General features: G+C 42.5%; 1 protein-coding gene across 4 annotated transcripts in view; it reads left to right on the top strand.

The window, feature by feature from the left end:
* Positions 1-853: 853 nt before the first annotated feature.
* Positions 854-26980, top strand: part of TJP2 (tight junction protein 2) — a 53247-nt gene continuing 27120 nt past the window's right edge. The window contains exon 1 of one of the 4 annotated variants that reach the window (XM_032205507.1): positions 854-974. Coding sequence is in view for 1 of the 4 variants with exons in the window: in XM_032205508.1 (XP_032061399.1) it covers positions 8568-8630 (63 nt within the window). In the remaining 3 variants the exon portion in view is untranslated. Of the gene's footprint in view, positions 975-6535; positions 6574-8494; positions 8631-8837; positions 8893-26980 lie in introns of those variants that run through there. The other 3 variants (XM_032205510.1, XM_032205508.1, XM_032205511.1) reach the window with 3 other exon arrangements.

Genomic DNA, 26980 nt, shown 5'->3' with positions numbered 1-26980 from the left:
TAAATATAATATGCTTCTAAGGAACTCTGGCTATATTTTGAAGGTGGGACACTTTGGAAGGATGCTCTTTGAGAAGAATTAAGACAATCAAGATGTGCTGGGAAGAAGAAATTTTTAACCACTGGCTTCTGTTTCTATTCCTGTCAAAAGTCTGCCCTTCACTGTAGTTAAACCACTCACTTTTCAGTTCTCCTACACAGGATAATGAAGGGCTGTGAGGAGGGGTGGGGAGAGGTGGAGCCCTCTGACAGGAATGCTGAGTGGAAGCTGACACACAGCTTGCGCAGCAGAGGGGTAACGGAGGCCTGTTAAGCAGCCCTGAGAGGGGAAGGGGTAGACAATGAGATTGTAATTGGCAAGTGGAGCTGTAAAATTACCAGCTGAAATAACTTGAGCATATGCATCGGTTTTTAGCTAGGTTATACTTGGAGTGCTGTTATTAGCTTAGCTCTGTACAATCTTGTGTGAACAAAGCTATCGGGCTAAAGAATAAATCAAAACAAAAGGCCCAAATGCCGTAAGGAGAAGACAAGTGCAACATGGAAAATAAGCATGCTTCCTGTCTGTACCTTATTTAGCTTGCAAGAATGCATTTTTTTCCTTGTATGCAGGCCTGTGTGGGCGCCTGATGGGGAACAGTGCTAGACTTGAACTGCATAGTGTTGCTGCAAGTGTAAAATGGATGGACATCTCCTTTTTTCGAGCACTGCTTCAACCTGACTGCCAGGGAAGTGCAAGTATGCCAGACTAACTGGGAAAATGTATCGTCTTTATCTCAAGGACTTTAGCGTCACAGGCTTTCAGTCTGTTCTTTTGTGATTACACAAAACTAAAATGAGGCTTTGTTTTTCAGGGAGCACAGTGCGGCTTTGCCGTCTCCGTGCGAGTGGGACTGGGAGCAGAACTGCACCTCGCGCCCGGAGCATCTCGCAGCAAGTAGACCAAGACTCTCAAACAGCAACATTCCTCACAAGGTAGTGGTCAAGTTACATCCGTTAGAACCAGTCATTACTTTGAAATGATGGATTCTTGTCATTCTCTGTCTGTCACGTTCATTCTTTAAGCTATGCTTTTAGAAGGTTTTATGAAGCAGTACTCAGTAGAGTAAGTAATATATTGAAATCAGAACTAGTTCTTCTGGATTTCCGTAGCAACTTAGAACAAGCACACGCACACTTACTGAAAGCTTGATGATGTACCACAGGCCTCCAGAAGAGGAGAGACTTCTGCAATGAACTCAGTATTGTGCTAAAGTTATGCAAATACTAATGCACAGGCCTGGACTAGTTCATCTCTTAGCTAAACGTTGGTAAAGAATGGATTTAATCTATGGTGGTGTCTTCAGCAAATATAAATATTTAGCGTGGGTTTGGGAATAAATAAATTACTTTAAGCACAGAGGGTAATATTAATGGGAATTGCTTAGTGACTCAGAGTCCTGGGAAACAGAATAGCCACACACAAAGAGAGTTGTTTTGCTGCATATTTTCTTACAGTACATCATTAAGGTAAATATAATCCTTTTGGCATCTTAACCTTACACTGGAAACATTTTCTCAAGTGTTTCCAGAGAGAATATAAAATGCGTACTTAGTTTTTATGTGTCAGTCAAGCACGCTTGGCTTGTTTTTGTAAGTCATTAACAGATGACAATTTTAAGAGAGCAAACGATATTTATGTTGGTTTTACAAAGCTAAAATTGACTTATCTTTCATTCTTGAGAGATGAGTAGCTATTGCTCCTTTAGTTACTTACTTGGAAATGTGGGTATTGATTGGTCTTCCTAATTTGTGATACACTTAAACTAACAGATGAGTGGCTTTGGTTAATGTTCTGGGAGTAAAGGGAGAGGATGCTGGTTAATAAGACTCTAAAGACATGATAGAAAGACCAAACAAAAAAAGGAAAAAAAAAAAAAAAAAAGGCATAAGATGTTGGCATTATATAAAATAACAAACAAGCAAGCCCTGTTTCAACAGGGAGCTGTGTGGGGGAAAACATGATGTGAAAATGTCACTGATGCATGGATAGGCAGCAATGTTCTAGCTGGGTTCTCTAGCAGACTCTTTAGCACTGTTTCCTTGAAATGAAAAGCTTTCAAGTTGAATGGTACACTAGCCTTACAGCAGGGAATTTGATACACGTAAGCCCAACTCTGAGCAGAATTCCAGAACCATTTATCCCCTATAAAAAGATACTTCAGAGGTTGCATCCAGCTACCCAGCTTGTGAGCTTCCAGGAGTTACAGAATGGGCAAGCGAATGACTGGCTGTGTCCATCTGCTTTCTAACTGGTGGTTCTTCTCTCTCTTCTTCCCTGGACTCTCAATCTAGGGGGACTGATTTCAAGCTAATTCCAGTCTTTCCTGAAAAGCAGCACCCAGAAAGTGGTCACAATACCTCAGTCTGTGTGCGACCTTGCTATTACTAAATAGGGCTGCAGAACTGCTTCGTTTCTTAACAAGCTCTTCAGCAGGAGGCTTGCCAGTATAAATAGGATAGGGAGAGGCAGAGCTTTGAAGCAGAGCTTTAGTTTAGTGCTCTAAAGAACAATCTTGGCTGAAGAGCTGCTGTCTGGAGCTTTGTTTTTTAAATTAACCTCTGTATCAGGAAAAAAAAATGGACAAGAATGTTTAGAGTGTGTTATGTCTTGTGCATTCTGATTATTTTTTTTCTTGTTCTTAATAAACGTAATGAGCTGCATGAGAAATGGATCTTTTCTTTACGGTGCTGTCTTAACTTGTGCCATAAGAATTGATTGCCATGGTAAAGTTTTTGATGTTGTAAGGGCTTGACTTCTAGTGAGGGAAGGCAGATAAATTACTAAAAGCAGAAGATTGTTTCACAGCTTTACAAGGAGCAGTCAAGGAAAATGGAGGATAGAGGAAGGAAATGAGATGTAAGGAAAATGAATGTTCAAGAAGAATCTGGTCATGTGGTGTTTTCTGTGTAAAATGAGCAAGTTGAGGGCAAGGAAGAGAGATCCTTTTGAGGGTGGATATGCACTTTTGTATGATGTTTGAAGAGAAACACAGTGCATGTTTATGTGGTTTGACTTTGTTTAAACTACTTTGTTGTTTTGTTTTTCAGAATAACAGCACTAGCTTCTTAAATTTATAGAGGTCAAAGCGCGTATACCAAAAGAAGTTGTTTTAATTTTGCTTACTCTGCTGGTAAACTTATTATAAAGGATGAGAAGGAAGGTTTGAGATAGTCACTGCTAAATCCCTGCATCACTCTCTAGCATTATGTCACAGTATTTCATTTGCTTACCAGTATACTTCTCAACACACTGCAGTACAGTTTAAAACACTGCAAAGACAAAAATGTACTTAGCATAAACATGTTTAGGATAAATAGAGGGTATATTTCTTTATTCTCTCTGCTATCGTTTTTGTTAGTGCCTCTTACCAAATGCCTTTGTTGTTTTGATTTTATTTGTCCTGTGAAAGGTCCTATGCATCTATATACAAATTCACACTTTTTTTTTCAAAGATATAGCCACACAAAAGTAGCAGTGTCTTTTTACTATTTTTTTGCAAAATAAACCTTTGGAATCTTTGTGTGAGATCTAATAGATTTGATGACCAAGATTTCAAAACCATTGAGAAAAAATACTATATGTTATAGAAACTAACAGTTAGAAATGCTGTAGTGCTGTTCCTAGTCCTAGTTGTTGATCATGCAACAGATTTGTCACAGTACTTTTTTCCCATTTTTGTGAACTTGAACTTCATTAGCTTAGAATGATGCTGCATCTTACTCTAAGTCTTCACCAACGTCTTTTAAACTTTGTTGACTTGAAATTTCTAGGTTGCAAAATATCTAAATCTGTATGTCTAGGTTGCAAAAAATAAAATCCCCCATGAAGGTCAAAAGAGGTGGCTTAGTGAGCTGTGAATAATTTTGTACTGGTTATTACCTCAGAAGAATTACATGTGGTGCATGGGATACAGTTTTAAGTTGGTCCATGTTTCTTACAAGAACACCTATGCTTTCTAAAATAAGAGCCTCAGAGTTACTGCTTTGGAACATGGAAAGTACATATATTTCTGCATCCTTGCAGTAGACCAGTGATGGCCAATGGTCCTGACTCTACAAGCTGCATACCTTGTAGCTCCAACCTCTCCTGTTTGAGCTTTTGCTCATTTTCTCCTGTCCTCCACCCACGTGCAATGTTAAGAGCCCGGCTGCATCTGCTTGCACCCCTCTTGTGGGTGCCAATGGGCTGCTGCTCGCTGCCCCTGCAGCCGTCCTTTCTCCAGGCTGAACAAGCCCAGCTCTCACAGCCTCCAGCTGCGGGGTCAGTTCTCCAGCCCCACCATCTTGGTGGCACACCACTGGATTCACTCCTACACACAGTAACAAGTGCCAGGGCAGCATTTCTTCCAGCATTCCTGTCCCTTCAAGTCAGATTAAGATTACTGTGCCATTTGTGTGGTTTAACTGCAGTGTAGAGCTGTGTATTTGAACCATATGTATGTCCTGAGCAGGTAGAGAGTCAGAGGTCACCTACCTACACATCCTCTAATCCTGAAGGTTGAACCTGTTAGGGCCTAGCATGCTATATAAAGAAGTGGGCATAATTGGATTTATGAATCATTTAAGTAGGACTGGGCTGACTGATTTGTGTGATTTTGCAGACTGATGACAAAAAGCAGTCTAAAGAGATTGGAAGGGGGAAAGGCTGTTTGGCAACACAGTATTTTTAGAAACTTCTGCAGTGCCTTTCATCAAAAGATCATGAACACTTGCTTAAAAACAAAAGCAAAACTGATGACTGTGTTCAGACAGTTCAATAGCTGGACTAGGAACATACATTCCCGGTGTCTCCTACTGAAAACAGTTTCCACTTCTTTCAGGTTGCTTGTTTGACATGCTGTCTAGCACTATTAAGTGTTGAACTCCGCTTACAAACAAATAACTAAATATGTGTGATTGTCAGAGGGGCCGCTTAAAAGGCTTGATTAGGGGTGTGGAGAGGATGGGAAGGAAGGAGAGACCACCTATATCACAACACCCTAACCACTCATAGTTGCTGCAGGCAAATTGCTGAACAGCCTTGCTTTGTAGGCAGGAGTAACTGGGAGGCTGCTGCTGGTTTTAAATTTGCATCCTGTCGTGTAATGGTAAATGGGTGTTCCCTCTGCTGATGGTAGAAGCAGCACAACCACTACATTCACAGTAAAATTATATAATTTATGGAATACATCCTAGGTTTTACACGATGCAAGCTGCAGAAGCAATCTCTTTAAATTAGCGCTACACAGACTGTGGATTGAATCTGATCCTAGGCAAACAATGTCTGCCTTGATTACTTAAGCTGAAAGTCTCAGTAGGAAAATGTGGTCATTAAAAGTTATTTCCATGCTTCTCATACAACTAATAATGATTAGTCATTCCATGGAAGTTCATAGTAAACTCTGAACAACTGTGTAACATTTCATGAAACCCCTGGAATGTAATACTGCTTTTACAGTCGTTGCACATGCAGAATAGCTGGTCCTAAACACTGCTGAGGACAGCTGCACATTGTTAGCCCGATTCATGTAATCTTGACGTGGTATTGGTAACCAGCCATTACTTTCCATGAAACAGCATCCTTTCTAGGACTGACTTCAGTTGCACCTCGACGTTCTCCTTGAAATAGAAGGAGTGAAAGCTGAATGCAGCCCTGCTTCCAGACCCTCACTCTTGAGCATGCAGAGACCTGCATAGACAGAACAGACTGTCCTGCTGGGTCTCTGGCTCCTCTTCTGCTTGTGCTGCTGTCCCAAGCTAATTTTGGCTAGATTGCGCATATTCTGTGTAGTCACTCATGATTGATGGGACAGGGTCGTGTAGACATCAGTACAAATAGTCTGGAATAGAAGGTGTATCTAATTATACACTTAAAACACAGCTCAAACAAGCACATCTTTAAGTTTTTTTCTTCCCTATAGCTTACAAGGGAAGAGAGTGCGGCTGCTGTCCTCCAGTGGAATAGCTGTTAGGTAAATTGGGTGCCCCGAGCACCTGGTCTCTTTCCTGCTGTAGGAGTTCTGTAACTTGTGCCAGAGGAGTTGTCTCTGTAGCTCTTGTCACTGGTTAAACTGCTGTACTGTATCCCTCCATTTCTGGTTTCAGTGGCATCATCCTTCCTTCCTAAGGCCCAACTACATGCCCACTTCGGGAGGATAGCTCCATCCAAAGAAGAAAGCACCCAGGAAGGCCTTAAAGTCTTTTCTCTGTGGACTAATTGTAGGATTAATAGCTTTTAAATTGTGATTGCACTGATTGTCACATCAGTATGGGCATCTGGGCACTTGGCCAAGCTCTAGTGTGAGCCTGAGCATTAAGAGTCACTGTTCACTTTTTCAGGCTGTTACAGGACAATTTATCTGCCTATTGTGGTAGGGTGGCTGCTTTGTTTGAGAAAAGAAATAAAAAGGCAGAAAAAATTATATGTCCACTGTACTCTTATGGACAAATGTAAGAGATATTCTTATAAGCCCAAATGAATTGTTTTCCATCTGTTGTTGCAGGAAATTGAATGGAGACAAACTGATAGGCCCTTCCCAGGTGATGATTTGTGGTAAGGGATTAAAAACAAGTCTGTTTTGCCTGCATAACTGTGGTCGGTTCCTGCATTTGTGTTGCACTTACCTCAGGCTAGCTAAGTGTGTTAACTATGGTGACAGCCTTGCAGCTCAGGGAAGTAAAGTCTGATAACCTCACTGTTAGTGTTAACACCATGTGGCTTTGATAGTCATAAAACATGATAAAAGGAGGCTTTAGGCCAAGCCATGGCTTTTGCATGTAATGAGAAGTAATCCTCCTTGGTCTTGTAATGGGACAGGCTTACATTGCTCTGCCTGCACTCCAAGGGGGCTGTGCCAAGAGGGGGAGCTGGCAGAACTGGCTCTTCATCCCCTGCCAGAGCCTGTGTGGAGAGAGGCAGTTGCAGGAGGCTGGTGCCCTACTTTTTGCTGCCGTGAACTTGATATGTGTGTGTTAAGAGAATGCATTAGTGATCTAGTGGCTACTCCTTTCCCTGTCTCACTTTGTGCCTGTCAACTGCTTTCATTGGAAAAAAAACACATTACCATTAGGCTAAAAATATACTTGCTTTTAAAATTGTCTACTTATTTGCAGCAAAATCCTACTGTATTCTATCAAAGCAAAAACTAGCCTGTATAATTGTCATCATGTCCAGTCATTTCAGGGAGGTGTGTACTGGGTAGTGGCTTTCGCTGCTGAAGCAGTGGCATAATGTCCTATGCTGATACTGCCAGCCTGTGCTAGCTTTTTAGAAAGCTGTCTTCAATTTCAGAGATGGGCAAAAGTGCCTTGCCCTGCTGCATCTCACGAAGATGTTCTTGAGGCCAGATGCTGTTCTCATATCTCGCTCTACAGAACCCCATTTATCTGAGGAGACTGGCCTCTGTGCTTCATTTTCCTAGCGACCTTGATGTTTGCACATATACTAGACTTCTCATACTTCAACAGAAGTTGGGTGATGTAAGTTACTTGTAAAACTTGAGGGTAGGAACCAAATGAAAGAAGAGCCAACTTAATGCTTTGGCATTTTCCTGCCTTTTTCCTTCCAAATTTGAGGGTAGGCCACACAAAGTAACATGCTGTTTGCATTCTTTTTTTAAAGTGTTGGCTTAAGAAAGATCTTCCCTGATGGTTGGTCCTCCTTAATTTCTTCCTTCCAAGAGTTGATTCAAGTATTGACTCATCCACCCAAAATAATGCAGCCCCAGGAAGACAGTAGCACTGGGAAAAGAATCTGCGTCTGTGCATACAACAGTGTGGCTGAACTTCTGCCAGTCTTCCACTTTTTAGTGCCCAGTCATTTCTGCAAGCCCTTGAGAATACTGTTACCTCAAGAGCATGTGTTTTTTTGTTTTTGTTTTTGTTTTTGTTTTTTTAAATACGTAATAATGGCCTCAAAAACAACATGGTCAATTCAGGCTCTGAATTAACTGCAGCACTGCTGCATTTGGGACAGATACGGAAAGTTAGGTGATGGGAGGGCACCTGGTGGAGGCTGTGGGGTTGAGGATATCAGTGGGTGGGGGGGGAGGGCTTTCTTTCAGGAAGCATATGGACCGAAAAGGTAGAAGTGATGGGCTCCTTTGTGTTTGGTAAGGCAGGGCTGTGAGTGCCATCTAAAAGCTTTGCACTACTTCCAGAAATCCCACCCAGGCTTGGACCCAGGACATCTCTGGTTTATCCCGTGACACGCGTCAGCTACTGGCAGCTGCCAAGGGCAAGAAGACAAGAAATATTTTTGTAGAGGGAGAATAACAATTCTTTTCATCCCAGGGAGAATGACAATGTCTCTTCGCCTCCCTGGGGCCTCCGCAGGCCGGATTGGCCAGCGGCTGAGGGCGGCCGGGCCCCGGCGGTACAAAGTCTCTCTGTGGCGGGCTCCTCAGTGCCGGCTTTGTCTGTGCTGGGCTCTGGCCACCCCCGCCACCACCTCCCCTCGGCTCCCTCCAGCCCTTCCCGGCGGGGGTGTGCGGGGCAGTGGGCTCAGCCATTATCGCCTGTGGCAGCGGGTGGCCCGGCCATGTCACCATGGGAGCGACGCAGGGCTCTGCCGGGAGAGAGCCACGCGGGCCGGCGGCAGGGGAGGAGCAGGTCGGTAGCCTCCCCTCGCCCACCGCGTGCATAACGGGTGCAGCGGGTGTTCGTAGCTCCTAACGTGGGCCCCGGCGTCCTGCTTAGCAGCATACGTGCAGCTGATGTGGAGGACTTGCGCAGGGTGGACTGGAGCATCACCGGGTCACTCTGCACCCAAGCTGGCCAGCTGAGGCTGAGAGACCGTGGAAATTGCGTTTTCGTTGTTTTTTTTTTTTTCCCACGCACCCCCAGTTAAATCGGAGCTGGGAGGCTCAGGCCGGTGAGCAGAAGCGAAGAGCATTGAGGGCACGGCTGTGTGTGGCTTGGCTGGCGTGGGGTGCTGCCTTCTTCCTCGCACCATGGGAGGGCAAGGGCAGAACTTTGTCTCAAACGCTGGTTGTGCTCTGGGGGTGCGGGTCACCGTTTTAACCAAAAATAATCCTGCTTCTGTGGAGAAGCAAACTCCATGGTGTAAAATAAATTAATTTTTTCTCCCTCTCCTGAGACCCTACTAACAGTCTTTATGTGGCTGTGTGCTTTAGTGGGAGAACATGCTTTCTGACACCTGTCTTGTAAGGGAAGCATTTGGTACGCTTGCGAAGCACCCGAGGGTGGTGGAGGCCACCTGGTGGGATGGCAGACCTGGTGTGGTGTGCAGGCAGAAGCAGAGCTTGTCTGTGGTTTGCCCACCATACACACACGTTCACTCTGCTAAAATGTGAGTGGACACTATGGTAAACAACACATTTTTTTGTGGCTTCAGGTACAATTAGTACTGTAAGTATACTGCTTGTGTATGGTGTTTCTCTGTGTTAACTGTAACATGTGCTAGGTGGGGTATGGGTATTTATTAGCCTGGAGTGAACGAACTGTTAATACTCTGTGTGTTTGTTTGGGGAACAAAAGTCCTACAGAAAGGATTACCCAGACAGTCTGGGTAACCATCCTACTCCTATTCCACCCATCTTGTTCCGTGGTCTTCCTCATCTGCTGTGTTTATCCATTTTGCCTCTTCTGAATCCATCTTGTTGGCTCTTTGATGTGGTTCCTGTGGTGCTTGAGCACTTCTGTTGCTGCAGTGCATCTAATAAGCAGCTGTGTGCTGGTGGTTCTGTTGAGAGAAATTTGGCATAAAATACCAATGTCAGTGGGTTTTGGTGACTTGCTTTGCAGGGGTTTTACAAGAACAGGGTTGAAGCATGTTGACCTGAGGTGAGTGGAGAGGCTGACACTGCACAGTTACCACCTGAGCTATGGTGGAGTTCTGTTTTTACAGATAAACACCTTAGAGGGCTATTGTTTAAATTATACTCACCTTCAATTTGTTTAAGTGAATACTTCAAAAATACAATTGTTCCCAAAGTGGAAGACTTGTGGTATATTTAGGCACAGGGTGGGTTGGTAGACTGTGTTGCCAGTCTTTCTCCTTACCTCCAAATGGCCGGTGCTTTTTGGATCTGATTCTGTCAATGTTGGGTGGCGGGGTGGGGGTGGGAATCTGCAAGCCCTTAAGAGTTTGGAATTCATCTGTTTTGGCTGTGAATTCAGTGGCAGCGTCTATATTAGCAAAAAAGGGAGCTCTGGCTGATTTCTCCTTCCTATTATTGTTAGAGATTGTGAAAGAGCTAAAGTTTCTTAAGTGTACTGAACGTTGGTGGGGGAAAAACTGTAAGTGTGGCTCCTCCAGTGATTATAATCTTTATGGTTATTAAAGTCCATAATTCTGCTTCTTTTATAAAGACAACATTTTTTTCATTATTTTAGAGAAGACAGAAAAAATGATCTAGCAAGATACTACAGCTATGACTTCTAGTTTCTGCTATATTTTTTTAATGAGGATCTTCCAACAATATAAAGTTCAAGGCTTTATTTCTAGGAATTCTGTTTTTCACAGCTTAAGGTTATTAAAAAGGTAAGGCACATGCAGATTTAACTGACAATTGAAACGTTTTTAAAGAATTCTTTGTGAAGTAGAAAGTTACAGTCTTTTCTTGGGAAGCTAATGCCATTGATGCTGCAGAACTCTTTTATGAATGAAGTGAGCTGTATATGGTGTACGAGCCAAATAATATAGTGGAATTCAAGGCTGTGTTTAAAATGCAAATGAACTTAAAATCATTTTGTATTTTAAACCTGTATTTGGAATATATTTCTTGTCATCAAAATGCAGAACTTGACAAGAACTTTGTGTGATCCAGGCTGATCACAGACTGGGACTCCAAGTAGCTGCCTTAAGGCAGAATTATATTCCCAAACATGTCTTAGATGGAATGTACAATGGAAACTAATACATATATGCAATTACATTTGATGCTATGCAAGAATAAGGTATCATCTAACTTCCTTAACAGTGAGGGAGATGCCTTCATGAACCCTCCAGGCACCTCTATCCAGTAACTTAAAACTACAATGAAGATGAAAATGCTCCTTAAAGGCCTGCACTGGTAGCAGTTAATTTGGCAGGCAGATGATTGTCAGCAGTTTTCCAGGTGTGTGTGTTTGTGCCTTCTGTCATGTCCTGTGAAGCAGAGAGCAGTATCTTTTTACATATTGTGCTGGTGGAGCCTCTAGATTTGATTAACAGTGCTTCAAGTATTCACCACTGAATTTGCAATAAATGATTATTTTTTAAAGAAACAAAGCACAGCAGCAAAAAAAAAAAAAAAAAAAAGCTTTGCAGAACCACAGCTCTGATCTAACAGCTTCCTTATATACCTACAAGAAATGATACACCTATTATTTATTTATGATTTACTGAAGTATCTATTCAGCCTGCCATGTCTTTCCTTTGCACATGCGTACCTCGCAGATGATAGGAAAGCATTTCAAGATGCTTGCTCCTTAGGATGTGTAGCCTATATGAGCTTTTTGTAGAGGATGCAGTATGTCCAGATAGACTGTCATTCCAGGCTTTGCAAACAGAGCTCTCAGAGACAAACTGTTGGCCTTTGAGCTACAGAGCTTGCTGCCAGGGTCAGCGCTTGGCACCAATTGCACTTATTTCTGCATCCCAGCACTGCACAAATCTGCTGGATAATGTGCGTTTCTTCTAGTGGCCAGGGCTGAGGGTTCTTCTGTACAGTGTTGCAGAGGCTTTTTGAAGAGTTGCAGGACAGAATGCATAACAGTTTACTTTATCAATTGGTTTGTTTTCCTACGTAATTTTATGTTCCATAAGTAGAAAGGGTGGTCAGTGGTTTTGGTTCTTCTGCTGAAAGAGTTGCGTGGGAACGTTTTTAAACAAACAGAGTGGCAGTAGCATAGCTGATTGGTAATGTGTGTGCACATGTTCCTTAGAGGGTGCCATCAGAACTCCTATTTCTGTGTATGTCTGTACTAGCGTTGTTTTGCTTGAGGACCTGTGTGGTGGTTAGGGTTTGGCTGTAAATTTTCATTTTCCAGCGCTTCACATTTCCTGAAAATGTTTTGCTGTTCAGCATCAAAGGGGGTGATGTTGTTCCTGACCCTGTGCTTTGGCAGGAACTCCCCTTCAGTTGCTGACCAGCTTGACAAATACTTGTGTGTGCTTTTTCTCAGCGTGGCTGGTGTACTACAGTAGGTCAGGCTGCAAAAGGCCTGGGGTCAGACTTTTAACGCAGAGTGTTGACTGCAGATGGATGCCTGCTGGCATTTCCAAAAGCTATCCTTTGGCAATTGCACTCCCCTAGTAATTTGTGGACAGTGCCCAGTGAACTTAAAGTGCAAGGATACAGAAAATGGAGGAAGAAGGTGGGGACTTTTTCTGTCAACATGCCTCGGACACACTTGCCAAGCTCCTGATGAAATGTGGAAAAACCATGTACCAGGGTACTATTGGTACATCAGCCTTTGCTGTCCCTTGGGTGTATGAGAAGTATTTATAATCTGGCCTGACACATGGGGATGCTTCGAGTGCACGGTTTGTCGTTTTCTGTGTACCTCTTAATTTGACAGGTTATTATGATGCCATTTTAACAGTATTGTGTTTAACTATGGGATTGCACTCATTACATTTCATTTACCAGCTTCCCACCTCTTGTAATAATTTGACTCCATTTTCCATTCTTTTCCAAGTTTTCTTTTGCTGCTTTACTGTGTAGAAGCTGGTGAATACTTTCCCAATGTCTTCTGCAGCAGTAAGGATGGACTTAAAAGTCATGGGTCACAATGATTTGAAAATGGATTTAATTCCTCTTGCCTTCTTATAAGGCTTGTTTGCCCATCAACAGGTGTGTAATTTTTTTTTCTTAAGAGGGGAGGAGGCAGAACACTTCATCATAATTTGCTCCTGCTTGTAGTGTCAGAAGATCCTTGAGCGTAAAATGTTCTTCTTTGTGGATCAAACTACAAGAAGAAAACACTCTGTTCTGAATCGTGGTTGAGAATAAAATTGCTGCTGAATCGAGCTTTGCTCTAGGCAATAACTCAATGGAAGCGTTTCTTGATCCCAGAGATTTTGAGCCATGAGATTTCCTTTTAGCCACATGCGCAGAAGGACTTTTTTCTCTTTCCCAGTTCTTTCAAAGCCTTGTGTGATTTATGAAGGAGACTAGTAGTTGTGAAAGGGGGAATAAAATTTGCTCTGTCACTCAGCTGATTCAGTTCTGGTCAGTTTATCCTTTGTGCACTTCAGCGTGCAGTTCAGTGGAAATGACACTGTTTTGTAGGGGTGAGACAGTTTGGCTTCACTTAACGTTTGGAGAGATGCCTGAAGTTCCTTACATTGACGTTGCATGCATGAGAAGTGTTGACTGGGCAGAAAGACTGCATCAAGGGTTGTAGTTTCATATTGTTCTGCTGGCATCCTTTCAAGTGAAGCAAGAATGGCTGCAGATAAACTCAGATTAGCGCTATGGGAACAAATCAGCCAAGTGGAAGTTACTTGCTTGATACCAAAGAAAAAAGGGGTGGTTGACTTCAGTCCACACTCTTCCTCCCTCCTCACCCTCCTCCTGTGATCGATTGACTACTGTCATGAAATTACTCCGATGGTATTTTACGTAAGCTGGGAGGGTTCAAATGTTCTTTATGTCAATGTGTTTGGGTGTTAGCAGAGTCATGTGCTAGTCCATAACTGCATGTTGCATTTCAGCTTCACATCCTCCCTTGCCAAAGGACTGGGGAGAAGGAATGGAAAACACTTGAAATTTTTCCATCTTCACCTTCCTTTCTATTGCTTTCTTATCTTAAAGTATTCTGTGAGTGTGATCAGGTATGTGTAACGCAATTTTGTATGGGATAATAGGTTGCTGGTGGAATTGGACCAGAAATATGTAGAGCTGAGGGGAGTATTTATGCTTAGTTTTATTGTTTGAAAAAGCAATTATAGTCCTCAGGAGGCCCTAAGGAGGAAACTTTGCTGTGAGCAAAGGGATTCTGAATGTGGTTTGCTAAGCAGGTGCATCTGGCTGAACTTATTATCTCATGGTAATTGACGCATTGGGACGAAACTGAGATATTTTTGTTTGTTCGCTTGTTCCTCTTCCACGTGTACTGGGAGGAGTCTCAATGTGAGATTTACAACCCTTCAAGTGTAATCCTAGGTGTCACTGTATGGATGTCAGGAAAAAACGGTGAACCCCTTTTGCAACAGATTTGCGTCTTGTGTTGGATACGAGCAAGATATGTTAAAGTTTGAGTGAACTTCAGCAATGTTTTCTGGCGTGGCTGAGTAAGCTGTTGAGACACCTTGAGCGGGAGAGGTGGGTTGCTTAAGACTTTGGGGGCAGGAGTGAGGTGGCAGAAGGAAAGGAAGGAGGAGAAGTTTGAGCACTGGGACTAGAAAACAACTGTAAAAATTCTTTGAGAGCTGGAATATCAGAGAAGTGGGAATCTGCTTTAAGACAAGGGCAACAGAATGATCAATAGTTTTGCTGTGCAGTGATTAAGAAATTTAGTGGCTCTGTAAGAGCTGGCTAAGAAACAAGATATACAAGCCATTGTGGTATTTATCTGAATGATACTGAAAATACAACTTCACTCAAAACTACTACATTAATTTTACAGTGATTTAAGATTTTTTGAATTGTCAATTTTTAACATTTTTTAACAAGTCTGAATTGTATTCTTAGTATTATGGGCATTCAAATGAAGTTGCAGCTTTTTTTTTTTTTTTTTTAATCTACCTTGTGTGACAGTGACCTTCTCTTATATTTATGTTGTGGTAGTAATAGGATGTAGTCTTAAAGTTCAATATACCATCAAAACTTCTGTACTATACAGAACCTTATTCAAGTTTATTTCTGCCAGACAAGAAAAGAAAGCTAATGTGGCCGTATATAATTGTACTGCCACAGGAACGCTTCAACAAAAGCAAAATGCTTGTAAGAATATGGTGTATCACTTTCCTATTAATAGAACAAAGGAAACTAGAAAACTTAACAGGGAAAGAAAATCTAATGTGGTTTGGGACTGAGCTCAAGAGCTAACAATTGTACAATTGTTTGAATTGTCTCGCATTATGACTGGATAATTAAATATAAATGCTGACCTGATTGGATTGTATCCCAGCAATGCATCGATCTTTTAAAAAACAAGTTACATGAAGCAGTGGGGCAATAACCAGGTTGTTTTTCTCAAATTTGGGAGTTTTATTGGATAACTAATGACATTCATGCAATCAGAGTCTATCACGGTCATGGAATAGCAGAAACACATTTTTGCAGCAGTAGTTGCTCGATGCTAGAATTGGTTGCTTCTAGGCCTTGATTTCCTGTTCTGACATGGGTGCCAGGAGCAGAAGCATTCAGAAACAGTAGCAGTAGAAGGTACAGCACTGAGGTTGAATAAGAACTGGAAATAGTATCCATCCACAGGATGGATATCTTTGGTTTTTGTTTCTTTCAAATTTTTAAGACTCAAGTGTAAACTGTATGCTTTGGCTGCACAGAGTGGCTGATTCTGAAGTGGGACACTTAAGTAATAGCAGCTGTACTTACGTTTTTCAGATAAGCTAATAACTTAAATGAGGTAACTTAAATGTCTTTTTGAGTTTTACCTCCCTGTCCCACAGGTGCATCAGTACAGTTTTCTATGGTTGCCAAGAAAAAAGTGTCCTGCTGAACTCACCTTGTACCCGAACTGCTACTGCATTTTGTTTCTTGGACTTTGTTTGTGTGAGCATCCTAAAGAGCAGAAAGTATAGCAACAATGTGAACAGAAATAAATGCTTTAGGTTTTACGGTTAAATCAAGTAGAAGTGATGAAGTCAGACAACCTTTAAAACTGTTTGGGATTAGAGGGACTGTAAACTTAATGACCTGTCTGTCATTACCTTCCTTGTAGCGTTCAGGAAAAAATGTGTACAGCACCTTATTCCATACAGTATTACAAGTGAAAATCCAGGAAAACTTTGAAAAAAGAAACAGTGCATGCATGTATGTGTATATTATATATACAGATATATACGTAAGCACGCACGCACACCCTGGAAAGTGAAAATAATTTATATGCTGCACACTCAAGAGCTATTGATCTAGCGGCCTTTTACCTAGGTTAGTTTTGATTTTCAACTGAAATTGCGCTATTTGCAGCTTCTTATGTCCTGAAGCATTTATTTTGAAAAGAGGTGGTGGGGAAAAAGCACTTTATTGCAAGATTGAGCATGCACTGAGCTGAGAGGTGAGGCTTGTGCTTTCCCTTAGGACCCCTGCTGTGCCTGTGTAAGTGAATGTTCCAGGGCTCCTCTACTGGAGCGATGCTGCATGTCCCAGAACACTAATGGAAAGCAATTTCTGTTGTTCCTCTGAAACAACATGAACAGAAAAAATAAAAAAGGGAAGGAAAAAAAAAAAAAACTCTGGAAAAAATGTTAGTTTCCAAAGTGCTACTTCTCAAGAGGCAGAAATTGCTTTCTGAAAAATGAAGAAAATAATACATTTTTGCTCTTCTTTTTTTCCCCTGGAAATGGGGTATGTTTTCTCAAAAATGGCAATTTTGTATTTCAATTGAAGCTGTTCCCTGTGCAAATTTTGAACAATTGGTTGTTTCCTGTTGGGGGAAGCACTAGAACAATTGCTGCATAATTTCAGTAGGGAAATAACAGAAGTGTTGTTGGGCAAAAGATACTTGAGGGGACTTGCTCCTGAAATAGATCTAAGCTGTATTTCTGAGAGTCTTTAAATTTTTGGTAGGTATGACCTGTGGATCTTGGAGCTGTATTCTGGTTGCAATCAGTTTTTTTCTTCTTGTTGAATAGACTTTTGTTTAGTTTGTAATGAGATACTGTGCTGTTCTTTGATGCATATGTATGTATCTAAGCTCAACAGAATTCATCTGTAACAAAAGTAATCTACTCTGCTCATCCTTTCCACCCCCTTCCAGCCTTTTTAGAACTTTTACATGTATGTTCTTGGTGTAGCATGTCAAGGTTGTAAACTGATCATGAGTTTACATCCCAAATTTGTTACAGTCTACTGGGAATATACCTCTTTTTGCCCTTCACATCATTTTTTTCTTCATGGCAATGCTAAATAAGGACTGCTCTTCAAAGCACGTTGTCAGAAAAGCTCAGGTAGCTGTTTTTGCATTTGCCCACTTCTAATAGTTACAGAGGGAGCAGTTGTTAAAAACATAGTTGTGTAGTAAGTATTATAGTTTTAAAAAACACCATATAATCCTATATACAGGTAGCTTCTAGGTACTGAATTGGAATGACTGTCATTCTTACTGGCAGAGATAACAAGTACTGTGGAATATAAGTGGACTTCAGAAAGTTCCTGTGTGTGTTTTGTTCACCTTTTCCATTTTAATGAGAAATTACGGCTTTGTCTGAGGTCCTTTAAGGTGTCCTCATTCTGCTGATGAGAAGTAGGAGCAGGCAAGTGTAAAGGTACTTAACTACTTCCATTCAGGTCAAATTACAATAAAGAATTCAGGCTAGAATAAAAAGCTTTACTCCAAAAACATGGCAGTGATTCTTTTTATTTTTAGTACTGAATGTAGTGTTTCTAACTTTATATAGAGAGTCATTTTGTATGGGTTCAAAGCTCTTGTTTAGAATTTTTCTGCTACTTATTCCCATGGGGTCTTGGTGGGATTGATAAGTAATGCGTATGGTTTATCTCTAGAGTATTAGATGTTTTTCCCTTTGGGGGGACGTCTATTTCCTTTATATAAACTGTGCGATTAATCCTGGAACTAGTTATGGAAGAAAGTGACTTAATAAAGCTGAGATTTAAAAAAAAAAAAAAAAAAAAAAAGGCATGTTTGTCTGATAATATAGAATGTGTGCTCCTAAAAATTGAGATTAAAGAAAAAAAATAAAAAAAAAAAAAAACACTAATACCATGTCTTAACAGAATTATAGAATCACAGAATGGTTTGGGTTGGAAGGACCTTAAAGATCACCCAGTTCCAACCCCCTGCCATGGGCAGGGACACCTCCCACCAGACCAGGCTGCCCAAAGCCCCATCCAGCCTGGCTCTGAACACCTCCAGGGATGGGGCAGCCACAGCTGCTCTGGGCAGCCTGTGCCAGTGCCTCACCACCTTCAGAGTAAATAACTTCTTCCTTATATCTAATCTAAACCTACTGTCTCTTATTTTAAAGCTATTCTATCACTACACTCCCTGACAGAGTCCGTCCCCAGCTTTCCTGTAGGCCCCTCTTTAGGGACTGGAAGGCTGCTGTAAGTTCTCCCTGGAGTCGTCTCTTCTCCAGGCTGAAGAACTCCATCTCCCTCAGCCTGTCTTTGTAGGAGAGGTGCTCCGGCCCTTTGATCATCACTGTAGCCCTGTATGAGTTTTGTATGAGTTTTGAGCCCTGTATGTAGCACTGTATGAGTTTTAACATGTCCATGTCCTCCTTGCACTGTGGGCCCCAGAGCTGAACACAGTGCTCCAGCTGGGGCCTCACCAGAGCAGAGGAGGGGAATCACTTCTCTCACACTGCTGGCCACACTGCTTTTGTGTGGGTACGGATACACAGCCCAGGATACAGTAGGCTTTATGGGCTGTATGCACACGTGGTTGGCTCCTGTTGAGCTTCTCATCCAGCACCACCCTTGTGTCCTTCCCCTCAGGGCTGCTCTCAATCCTTTCTCCGCCCAACCTATATTTGTGCTTGGGATTGCCCCAGCCCAGGATAGGACCTTGCACTTGGCCTTTTTGAACTTCTTGAGTTCCAGAAGTTTCATGAGTTCAGAGGCCTACCTCTCAAGCCTGTCCAGGTGACTCTGGATGGCATCCCTTCCCTTCAGTGTTGCCCGCACCTTGGTGTCACTGGCAAACTTGGTGAGGGTGCGCTCAATCCCCCTGTCCATGTCAACACCTTTCCTCATCAGATCCTCTGTCACCTGGAGAAAGAATTTATCATTCATGCATTCCAGGAACCTCCTGGATTGCCTGTGCCCTGCTGTGCTGCCCCTCCAACAGGTGCCAGAGTGGTTGAAGTCCCCCATGAGGACCAGGGCTGGTAAACATGAGGCTGCTTCTCTCTTCCTGTGGAGGGCCTCAGCTGCTTGGTTTTCCTGATCAGGTGGCCTGTAGCAGACCCCCACTACAATGTCACCTGTCCTTGCCCTCCCTTTAATCCTGGCCCACAGGCGCTGTCAGCTCCTCACCCATCCCCAGGCAGAGCTCCACGCACTCCAGCTGCTCCTTTTTTCTTCTTTTTTTTTTTTTTTTTTTTCCCCTGCCTGTCCTTCCTAAGGAGCCTGTATTCCTCCATTCCAACACTGCAGTCACAGAGCCGTCCCACCACCTCTGTGTAATGTCGGTGAGCTCATAGCCCTGCAGGCGTGCGTATACCTCTAACGCCTTGTTTACTCCCTGTACTACAGTTGTTAGCACAGAGATGTTTGAGTTGGGCCCCGATGAAGCTGGATGGAGTGGCTGGAATTCCTTTGTGCCAGTCTTCAGGTGCTCTCCTGCTGAGCGATTCTTGTCATTTTGTAGTCTGAAATAAAAGTTTCAAAGTAGGATTTCAGCCTAGGAAGATACTGGACCTCTCTCAACGTTTCTTTTATTTATTTATACAGATTGTATCTATGAAAATCGCTCAAATGCCAAACTATTCCGAAAAATAATTTAAGATATTGTATAATAATGAGTCCAGCTCTTCACAGAAATTGCCATTTTCTATGTGAAAGTGATAGTCTGTAGTTGCGAAGTAGAAACAACAGCCTTACTCAACTTTCTGTGCAGCAAGGGGACTGCGTAGGCCTCTGTTACAGGCAGCATCACCGCACCACCTAGTGGCTCTCCGGACTAATTGCGAGTCGTTCACTGAATCTGTGCTCTGTGTTTTCCCAACGTGCATGGATTGTCGACATTTTGAGGAAATAACTTGTCAGCTTGTCTTCTATGAGTTTCCTACAGATGCTCGTTTCTAGAGGCAAAGAAACAAAAACCTTTGTGGGCCTGAGTAGAAGAAATCATCTTAAGAAAACAAGCAAACAAATGAACAAAAATATTTGGGGATCTTATTAGCTTTTCCTAAGTGACCTGAACTCAAAATGCTATTGGAAATTCTTAATTCTCCTCTTTCTTTCTCTCAAAATGGTTAGCCTACTTTCTGAAAGTCTTCAATATAATGAAGTGAGTGTCAGGCTTTAAATGTTAGGAAAACAAGTTTGCTATGCACTATCTTTTTGGCATTCACAGATTAAAAAAAAAAAAAAAAAAGTTCCATGAAAAACAGTTAATATTTTTTCTACATGAGACTGGCATATGCATTGCAGAATTATATGTACAACCTCCGTAGTTTTGTTTAGGAGTTTCTCTAATACATAATTAATCTCTGAATAGTTTTATTGATTTTATGTGCTTTACTCAGTAATCCAGGAAAAGGATTTCTAATACCACATTCTGTAGTGGCTTTTTTGTAGCATCCAGGCTATTTGTTATCCCCTTTATTATAGGGAATTGAAGAGTAATTAAATACCTGCAGAACTCAAATCCCGTGTTTCTATTTTGATCTGACTTTAACTGTATCCAGGCAAAATTCTGCAAAATAAATCTTTGAGCTGAAGATGCCATTTTGATTTCACCCCTGTGAACCACTCTAAGAGTTCCAGTGCATGGACTGCCATAATGGGCGGATTGTGCGATATCCTTCATTGCATTTAAGCTTCATATGTCACACACACACTGTGAGCTGGATTAAGTGATACAGTTTGAATTAAAAAGCAAACAACTTACCAGAGCTCTGGATCAGTGGAGATGTTTTGCATGTATGCAAGTTTTTTCCATCTCCTTTGACTTTTAAAAAAATAATAGTAATTATGTACTAGAAGATCTGGAACATTGCAGTATGAATTAGAAGCAGGGCTACAGTGAAAATGGGACCGAGATGTGTGTTCGTCACTTAGTTTTCCCAGTACTGTGGTGAACAGTACAGTTGCCCTTTGTCTCTTTGGTTCTGCAGCAGAATCAGAATCATTAAGGTTGGAAAAGACCTTCAAGATCATCTGGCACAACCATCCCCTACCACCAATATCACCCACTAAACCATATCCCTAAGCACCATGTCCAACCTTTCCTTGAACACCCCCAGGGATGGTGACTCCACCACTTCTCTGGGCAACCCGTTCCAATATCTGACTGCTCTTTCTGAGAAGAAATGTCTCCTCATTTCCAACTTGAGCTTCCCCTCATGAAACTAGAGGCCACTCCTAGTACTATTGCTAGTCATCTGCAAGAAGAGGCCGACCTCCAGCTCCCCACAGCTTCCTTTCAGGTAGTTGCAGAGAGCAACGAGGTCTCCCCTGAGCCTCCTCTTCTCCAGACTAAACAAGTCCAATTCCCTCAGCAGCTCCTCACAGGACTTGTGCTCCAGGCCCTTCAACAGCTTCATAGTCCTTCTCTGGACATGCTCCAGGGCCTTGATGCCCTTCTTGTAGAGAGGGGCCCAAAGATGAACACAGTACTCAATGTACAGCCTCACCAGAGCTGAGTACAGGGGGATGATCACCTCCCTGCTGGCTACATTTGCTTCCTAAGCAAATATTTCACCAGTTTTCCAAGACATAATTTGTGATTTGTTTCATTTGACACAGCAGAGCATAGAGGTGTCTATGTGTAGAGCATAGGTGATTACAAGAACAATTTTGAAATCCATCTACAGGGTGATACAGAGCTGGTGTTCTCTTGTTTCTGGGGGGGCTGTTCTTGGAAATTATTTCCCTCAGTTTGGAGAGCATGTAAGCTGTTGATGGACCTCTGTGAAAGTTTCTGGCGGCCTCACCACAGCAGAGTACAAAGGGACAATCACCTCCCTGGCCCTGCTGGCTACACTATTCCTGACACAGGCCAGGATGCCGTTGGCCTTCTTGTCCACCTGGGCACACTGCTGGCTCATGTTCCTAGTAAAAAAGCCTGATAATATGTCATCAATCTGCTTGTTACAGGCAAATTACCTTTGCTATGTCCTGTTGCGAAGTATTTGTTTTTGTCATGTAATCCGGGAAAAAAAATAAAAGCTATATCAAAAGTATAGGCTTTAACTGATAAGGGAAGCGGAAGATGGGACTGGTGCACTGCTTCTTTCCACTTTTCTCCTTCAAAGGATGTTATTCCAGTGCTGAGCTGTAGGTATACTTACTTATACAGTGACAGGGCTTGTGTTTATTGTTTTTTGGTTTGTTTGTTTGTTTGCTTTTAACTCCTGCATCCTGATGCATACCCATCTTGACACTAGCAGCCATCTTGATTTTATTCGAATGTGGGAGTAGGACTGGTGTTCCTAAATACAGTTTAAGTACAATCTGTTGCTCTTTTGGGGGTTGCTCTATTAGTGTAGGAGCCTACACAAAAAGTAGGAAATATGTCAACTAAGTGTCTTTTTTTTTTTTTTTTTGTGAAATGTTGCCTTTACTTTAAAGATCCATAGATAAATATTTTTTCTTATCTTTGTAGATCCTACTCATACATCTGTATACAATGCAGATTCTTGATGAAAACATTTGAATGTTTTGTTGGAGCCTTCTTACTTCAAAGTGGCTTGAATACCCTTATTTGCAGCTGGGTGAAAGGCCTGGTAAAGGTGCAATTCCTCTTCAGTCATTTTTCAACATGGTAATCCAGAATACTTGATAGCTTCTGGATTTACTGTTTGTGTTAACTGATTATCTTTTCATAGGCATCTTTACTTAGCCTAGAAGGCTACAGCCTACAAAATTCCTGCTGAGGGAGAGCAAGGGTGAACCTTTACACCACAAACTGTTACAGAGCTTGCTTCTTTTTTCACTCAGCCTCCACTGTCTTTTGAGGAAGTCTCATGGGGGTGCTCCAGAAGCTGAAGTGGATCAGAATCTTGGAATGCCCGTAAATCTAGCGTAATCCAATTCTGTATCATATAATTGCCTTGAAACAGGCAGGCAACATGTGGGCAGTTTCTGAATTCTCTGCTGCAGTTTACAGCCTTTGGGGACAAGAATGCTGCTGACATCTTGAAACAGCTATGGCATGTTTCCACTCAGCTGCTCATGTCATGGACTGGAAAAGCCTCTTTTGCCAGAGCATCGTGACATTCTGAGGTTACTCTGCAGTTTTCTCAAGTTTTGTCTCTCTTCTCACAGTCCTGGTTTAGATCATCATGGTTAGTTTTTAATTTATTCTTCCCACATGAATCACAAATGCTTTATTGTCTGGATAAACTCCGGATAGACTCTGAATAGACAAAGAACCAAGGTGTGATTCACTGCTTGGAGTTCAACTTTTTTTCAGAAGGAGCTTCAATTTCTGACATTTGTAGATAATAAATGGGAAATTGATATGAATGTCAAAGGCTTGTAATTACAACTGTAATCTTGTGCTATGTGTGAAATTAGGCTTTAGATAGCTAGTCCATTAGTTTCCATTAGTCTTTGGAAAGGGTCAGGCAGGTAAAGTCAAAAGGCAGTGGTGGTTGTACCATTAAAAGTAGGTACCATGGATCTACTGGGACAGTGATTAAAAAAAAAAAAAAATCTCCTCCAGGCCACATCCACCTGCAGCGTGGAGATCTGCTCCATGTGGGACCCATGGGCTGCAGGGGGACAGCCTGCTCCACCAGAGGCCTCTCCACAGCCTGCAGGGGAACTGCTGCTGCCTGCCTGGAGCACCTCCTGCCCTCCTGCTGCACTCACCTGGGGGGCTGCAGGGCTGCTTCTCTCTCAATTTCTCCCAGCTGCTGTTGCACAGCAGGTTTTTTTCTCCCCCTTTCTTAAATCTGCTCTCACAGAGGCACAAACAACATCACATATTGGCTGGCTTTGGCCAGCAGCAGGTCCCTTTGGGGCTGTCTGAAACTGGCCCTTATCTGACATGCGGCAGCTGCTAGATTCTTCTCCCAAAGGCCACCCCTGGGTCCCCGTGCTACCTAAACCTTACCCCGTAAATGCAATACAGCGATGATCTCAACCATTTCCACCAAGCTCCCAGGACAGTATTCCATCAGCACACTTGCTCCAGAGCCGGGGATCCCCAGCCAGAGGCCGGTGTCAGTGCGCTTCCCTGAATAGTGTTTGCCCTCAATAGCTGAGTGCTTGGGCACAAAGCTCCAGTTCTGCTGGCTTGTGCTAGGAAGTGCAACAGGCTGATGGGGTCACAGTTGAAATGCCAGAAGTTGAATTTGGTCTTTTAATGGAAGAACCTTGAACTCCACATTTTCCACTGTTGTCCATCTTCAGCAGTTAAAACTCCTCTGCTCTTGAAAAAATGTGGTCTGTGGATGGGGCTTTTGCATGGAGAAGTGTTGTACACTTGGCATAGCTTCCTGTCTGCTTCACAGTTTAAAGTGTTTGCCCTGTGCCTTTTTGCTTTCTGGAGCCATGTCACCAGTCTTGCCGATGTTTAAATGTAATTTTACACGTCCAGATGAAGGAATTACTCACACATTTACATTTATTTCTGCATAAGGACTTCCAGATTCAGCAGTTAAAGTGTTAAGAATTGATAGAGGTTGTTAAACACAGTATAAAGTACCCTTCACTCCATTAATTTGAGTAATTTTTACTAGGAAATGCTCTAGTCAGAATATAAACTTGCGGGTAATCTGCATTGTGCTTCTCCACCCCTCTTTCTTGAAATTGCAGGTACCCCGTTTCTTTAAAGTTTCAGATTGGTTTGGGGAAGGGGGGGGGGGGAGGTCAATATGTGCTTACAAGAAGAATATCTTGCTACATATTGATCTGTTCCTGACACTTAAAATAATAATGAGTTTTATTATTTTTAAACATAAAGATATGATCCTGGGTTTTTCCGAGGCCTCTGAGAGTGAGAGTTAGTGAAACTCCGAGCAGATTTCCCTGCTGTGTTTTTGATGTGTTTCTGTGCGAAACGGGCAGCAGGATTTGTTTGAGTATGTAGGCCACTATTGTATTAGAATTACATAACCGTGTTGAGTGGTAGAAACAGATGAAAAGACCGGGATGCACGGCGTCCCCTAACAGATTATATCCTGCAACAATGAAGACGGCTCAAGCTCTGCAGAGAATGTGGTCACATGCAGTCAAAAAGTTGAGGATTTTAAGGGGGCACGTGAGTTGCTTTTTGTTGCATCTTGCTCCAGGTCTTTCCTCCCTCCTCCCCCACCTCCCCCCCGGTGCCTTGCTCCTTCCCCCTCCAACTCACTTTCATAGCCAGATGCCTGCAGTGGCAGGTCTTCTGGCGGTGTTTTTCTTTCACCGTGAAAGAAGCTGGCGTGGGTCATCTCTCAGCAGCAAGGAGTTGCATAAGTAAATCTCTGAGGACTGTCAGTGGGAGTTGCAACAGCTGCCTGCTCGTAGCACACGGGTGATTTTAGCACTTTGCATTGTTTCCTGCCAGAGATTGGGTTAAGCAATCTGTTCTGGGCACGTACAAAGTACCTATCATTTGGGTACAGGAGAATTAGGCAGATTTAAGCAAAGCCTGAGCACAGTGTTCTAATTAGAAGTGGACTGACTTTAGTCACTAATGAATTTAGACCAGCTAATTGCAGTAATTTATGTTTGCTGCAGCTAGCTGCTATCTGTGTGAAACCTTGCAAAGCAGTTAAAATTGGTAATCGGAGGTGGGATCCTTACTGCTCTGCCTGTCTTTCAGTGTTTTGGTGTGCAGTCTTGCAGTGAAATGGCAATCCTACAAGGGATATCCAGGCTGTTCAGGATGCCTTCGTGTTTCCCTACAGATGAAGCGTGAAGAAGTTGGCAAGGGTGTGAGGGTTTTTGTGACCCATCACTTGGTGCCTTCAGAGGAGAGTCATTATTAGGTGTGGAATAACAGGAATTTTGTGACTGTGGTGGAGACTTTAATTGTAGTTCTGATGAAGTCCTCAGCTGGTGATTTATAACATGTCTCTCCCTCCCTCTCAATCTTCTCCATTAATCTGTCAGTATGGGTTAGTATCGTGGCAGTGGCAAGCAGCAGTGCTTTTTATGATGTTAAAGAGATTATTGCTTAGAGATTTGAGGGAGTACAGATGTGTTTTGTGCCTTACGGGCTTCCAAGGTGACCACTCAGTTCTCTGAACTGTGTCACATAGCCTGCATAGCTTTATTGGTATGGCAGAGCTGGTGCTGTTGTCTTGGTAATTATGTTGCACAAAATCAGCTTGCAAGTACATCGTGTACTTTCCTTCACTACTATAGCATGCAGCAACTGGGAGGCAGTTTCCTGAGGAGTAGTTTCTAAAAATGTATTACTTACAAATTACAAAGTGAATTATTTAATTGGCTTTTGTTTGATGCTTACTAACAGCTCCAAGCCAAAAATACACTCCCTCCCCCAAATTTACAAAGGAAGTACCTGAAGACCATAAATGATGCTCTGAGGAACTCCTTCAAGTAACAGGTGCATGATGCTATCGGCTCAACATCTTGCAGGTTCTTAATCATAGAGGCAGCAGTTTCTTTTCCTTTCTTTTTACTTGTTTTTGTTTCCAGATACCTCAAGACTTGCTTGCCAGACCAAAATAAGCTTAAGTACATTAGGTTATGATGCTTTGATTTAGTACACAACGAATCTCTTCCATTGTGTAGAAGGTTTTGCTTGTGCCGTTGCGGATGGGAGGCATCGTGTTCTTGAAGGAAATTCCTGTCAGCTTAGCCATTTCATACCTATAAATCCATTTCCCAATATCGTTACTATGCTTTCCTCAGTCCCTTTGCTGCACCATTGTACTGAATAAGCAGTCATTTCTCTCAGAGTGGCCTTTAGCAGATGGAATATCAAAGACCTGATGTTAGAGTTGCTGGAAGAGCAGGGTGAGGGTGCTGCTCTCCACCCCCAAGGGCAGCAAGCTCTTGCCTGTTGCACCCTGTTTCGTCTGCGCAGAGCTGGTCTCGGTGTGTTGGATTGGTAGGTAGTGTTGGTAAGGGCTGCAGGCAGTGCAAATTGGATACAAGTGAAGTTCTTGTCACACCTGTAAGTTGTTTTGGGCTTGTGTACAGTAAGAAGGATGGAAGAGATTTTACATCTAACCCGCT

Source organism: Aythya fuligula, chromosome Z (assembly GCF_009819795.1).
Source record: "Aythya fuligula isolate bAytFul2 chromosome Z, bAytFul2.pri, whole genome shotgun sequence".
In the NCBI taxonomy this organism is placed as follows: Eukaryota; Metazoa; Chordata; class Aves; order Anseriformes; family Anatidae; genus Aythya; species Aythya fuligula.
This window is presented reverse-complemented; position numbering and strand designations above follow the sequence as displayed.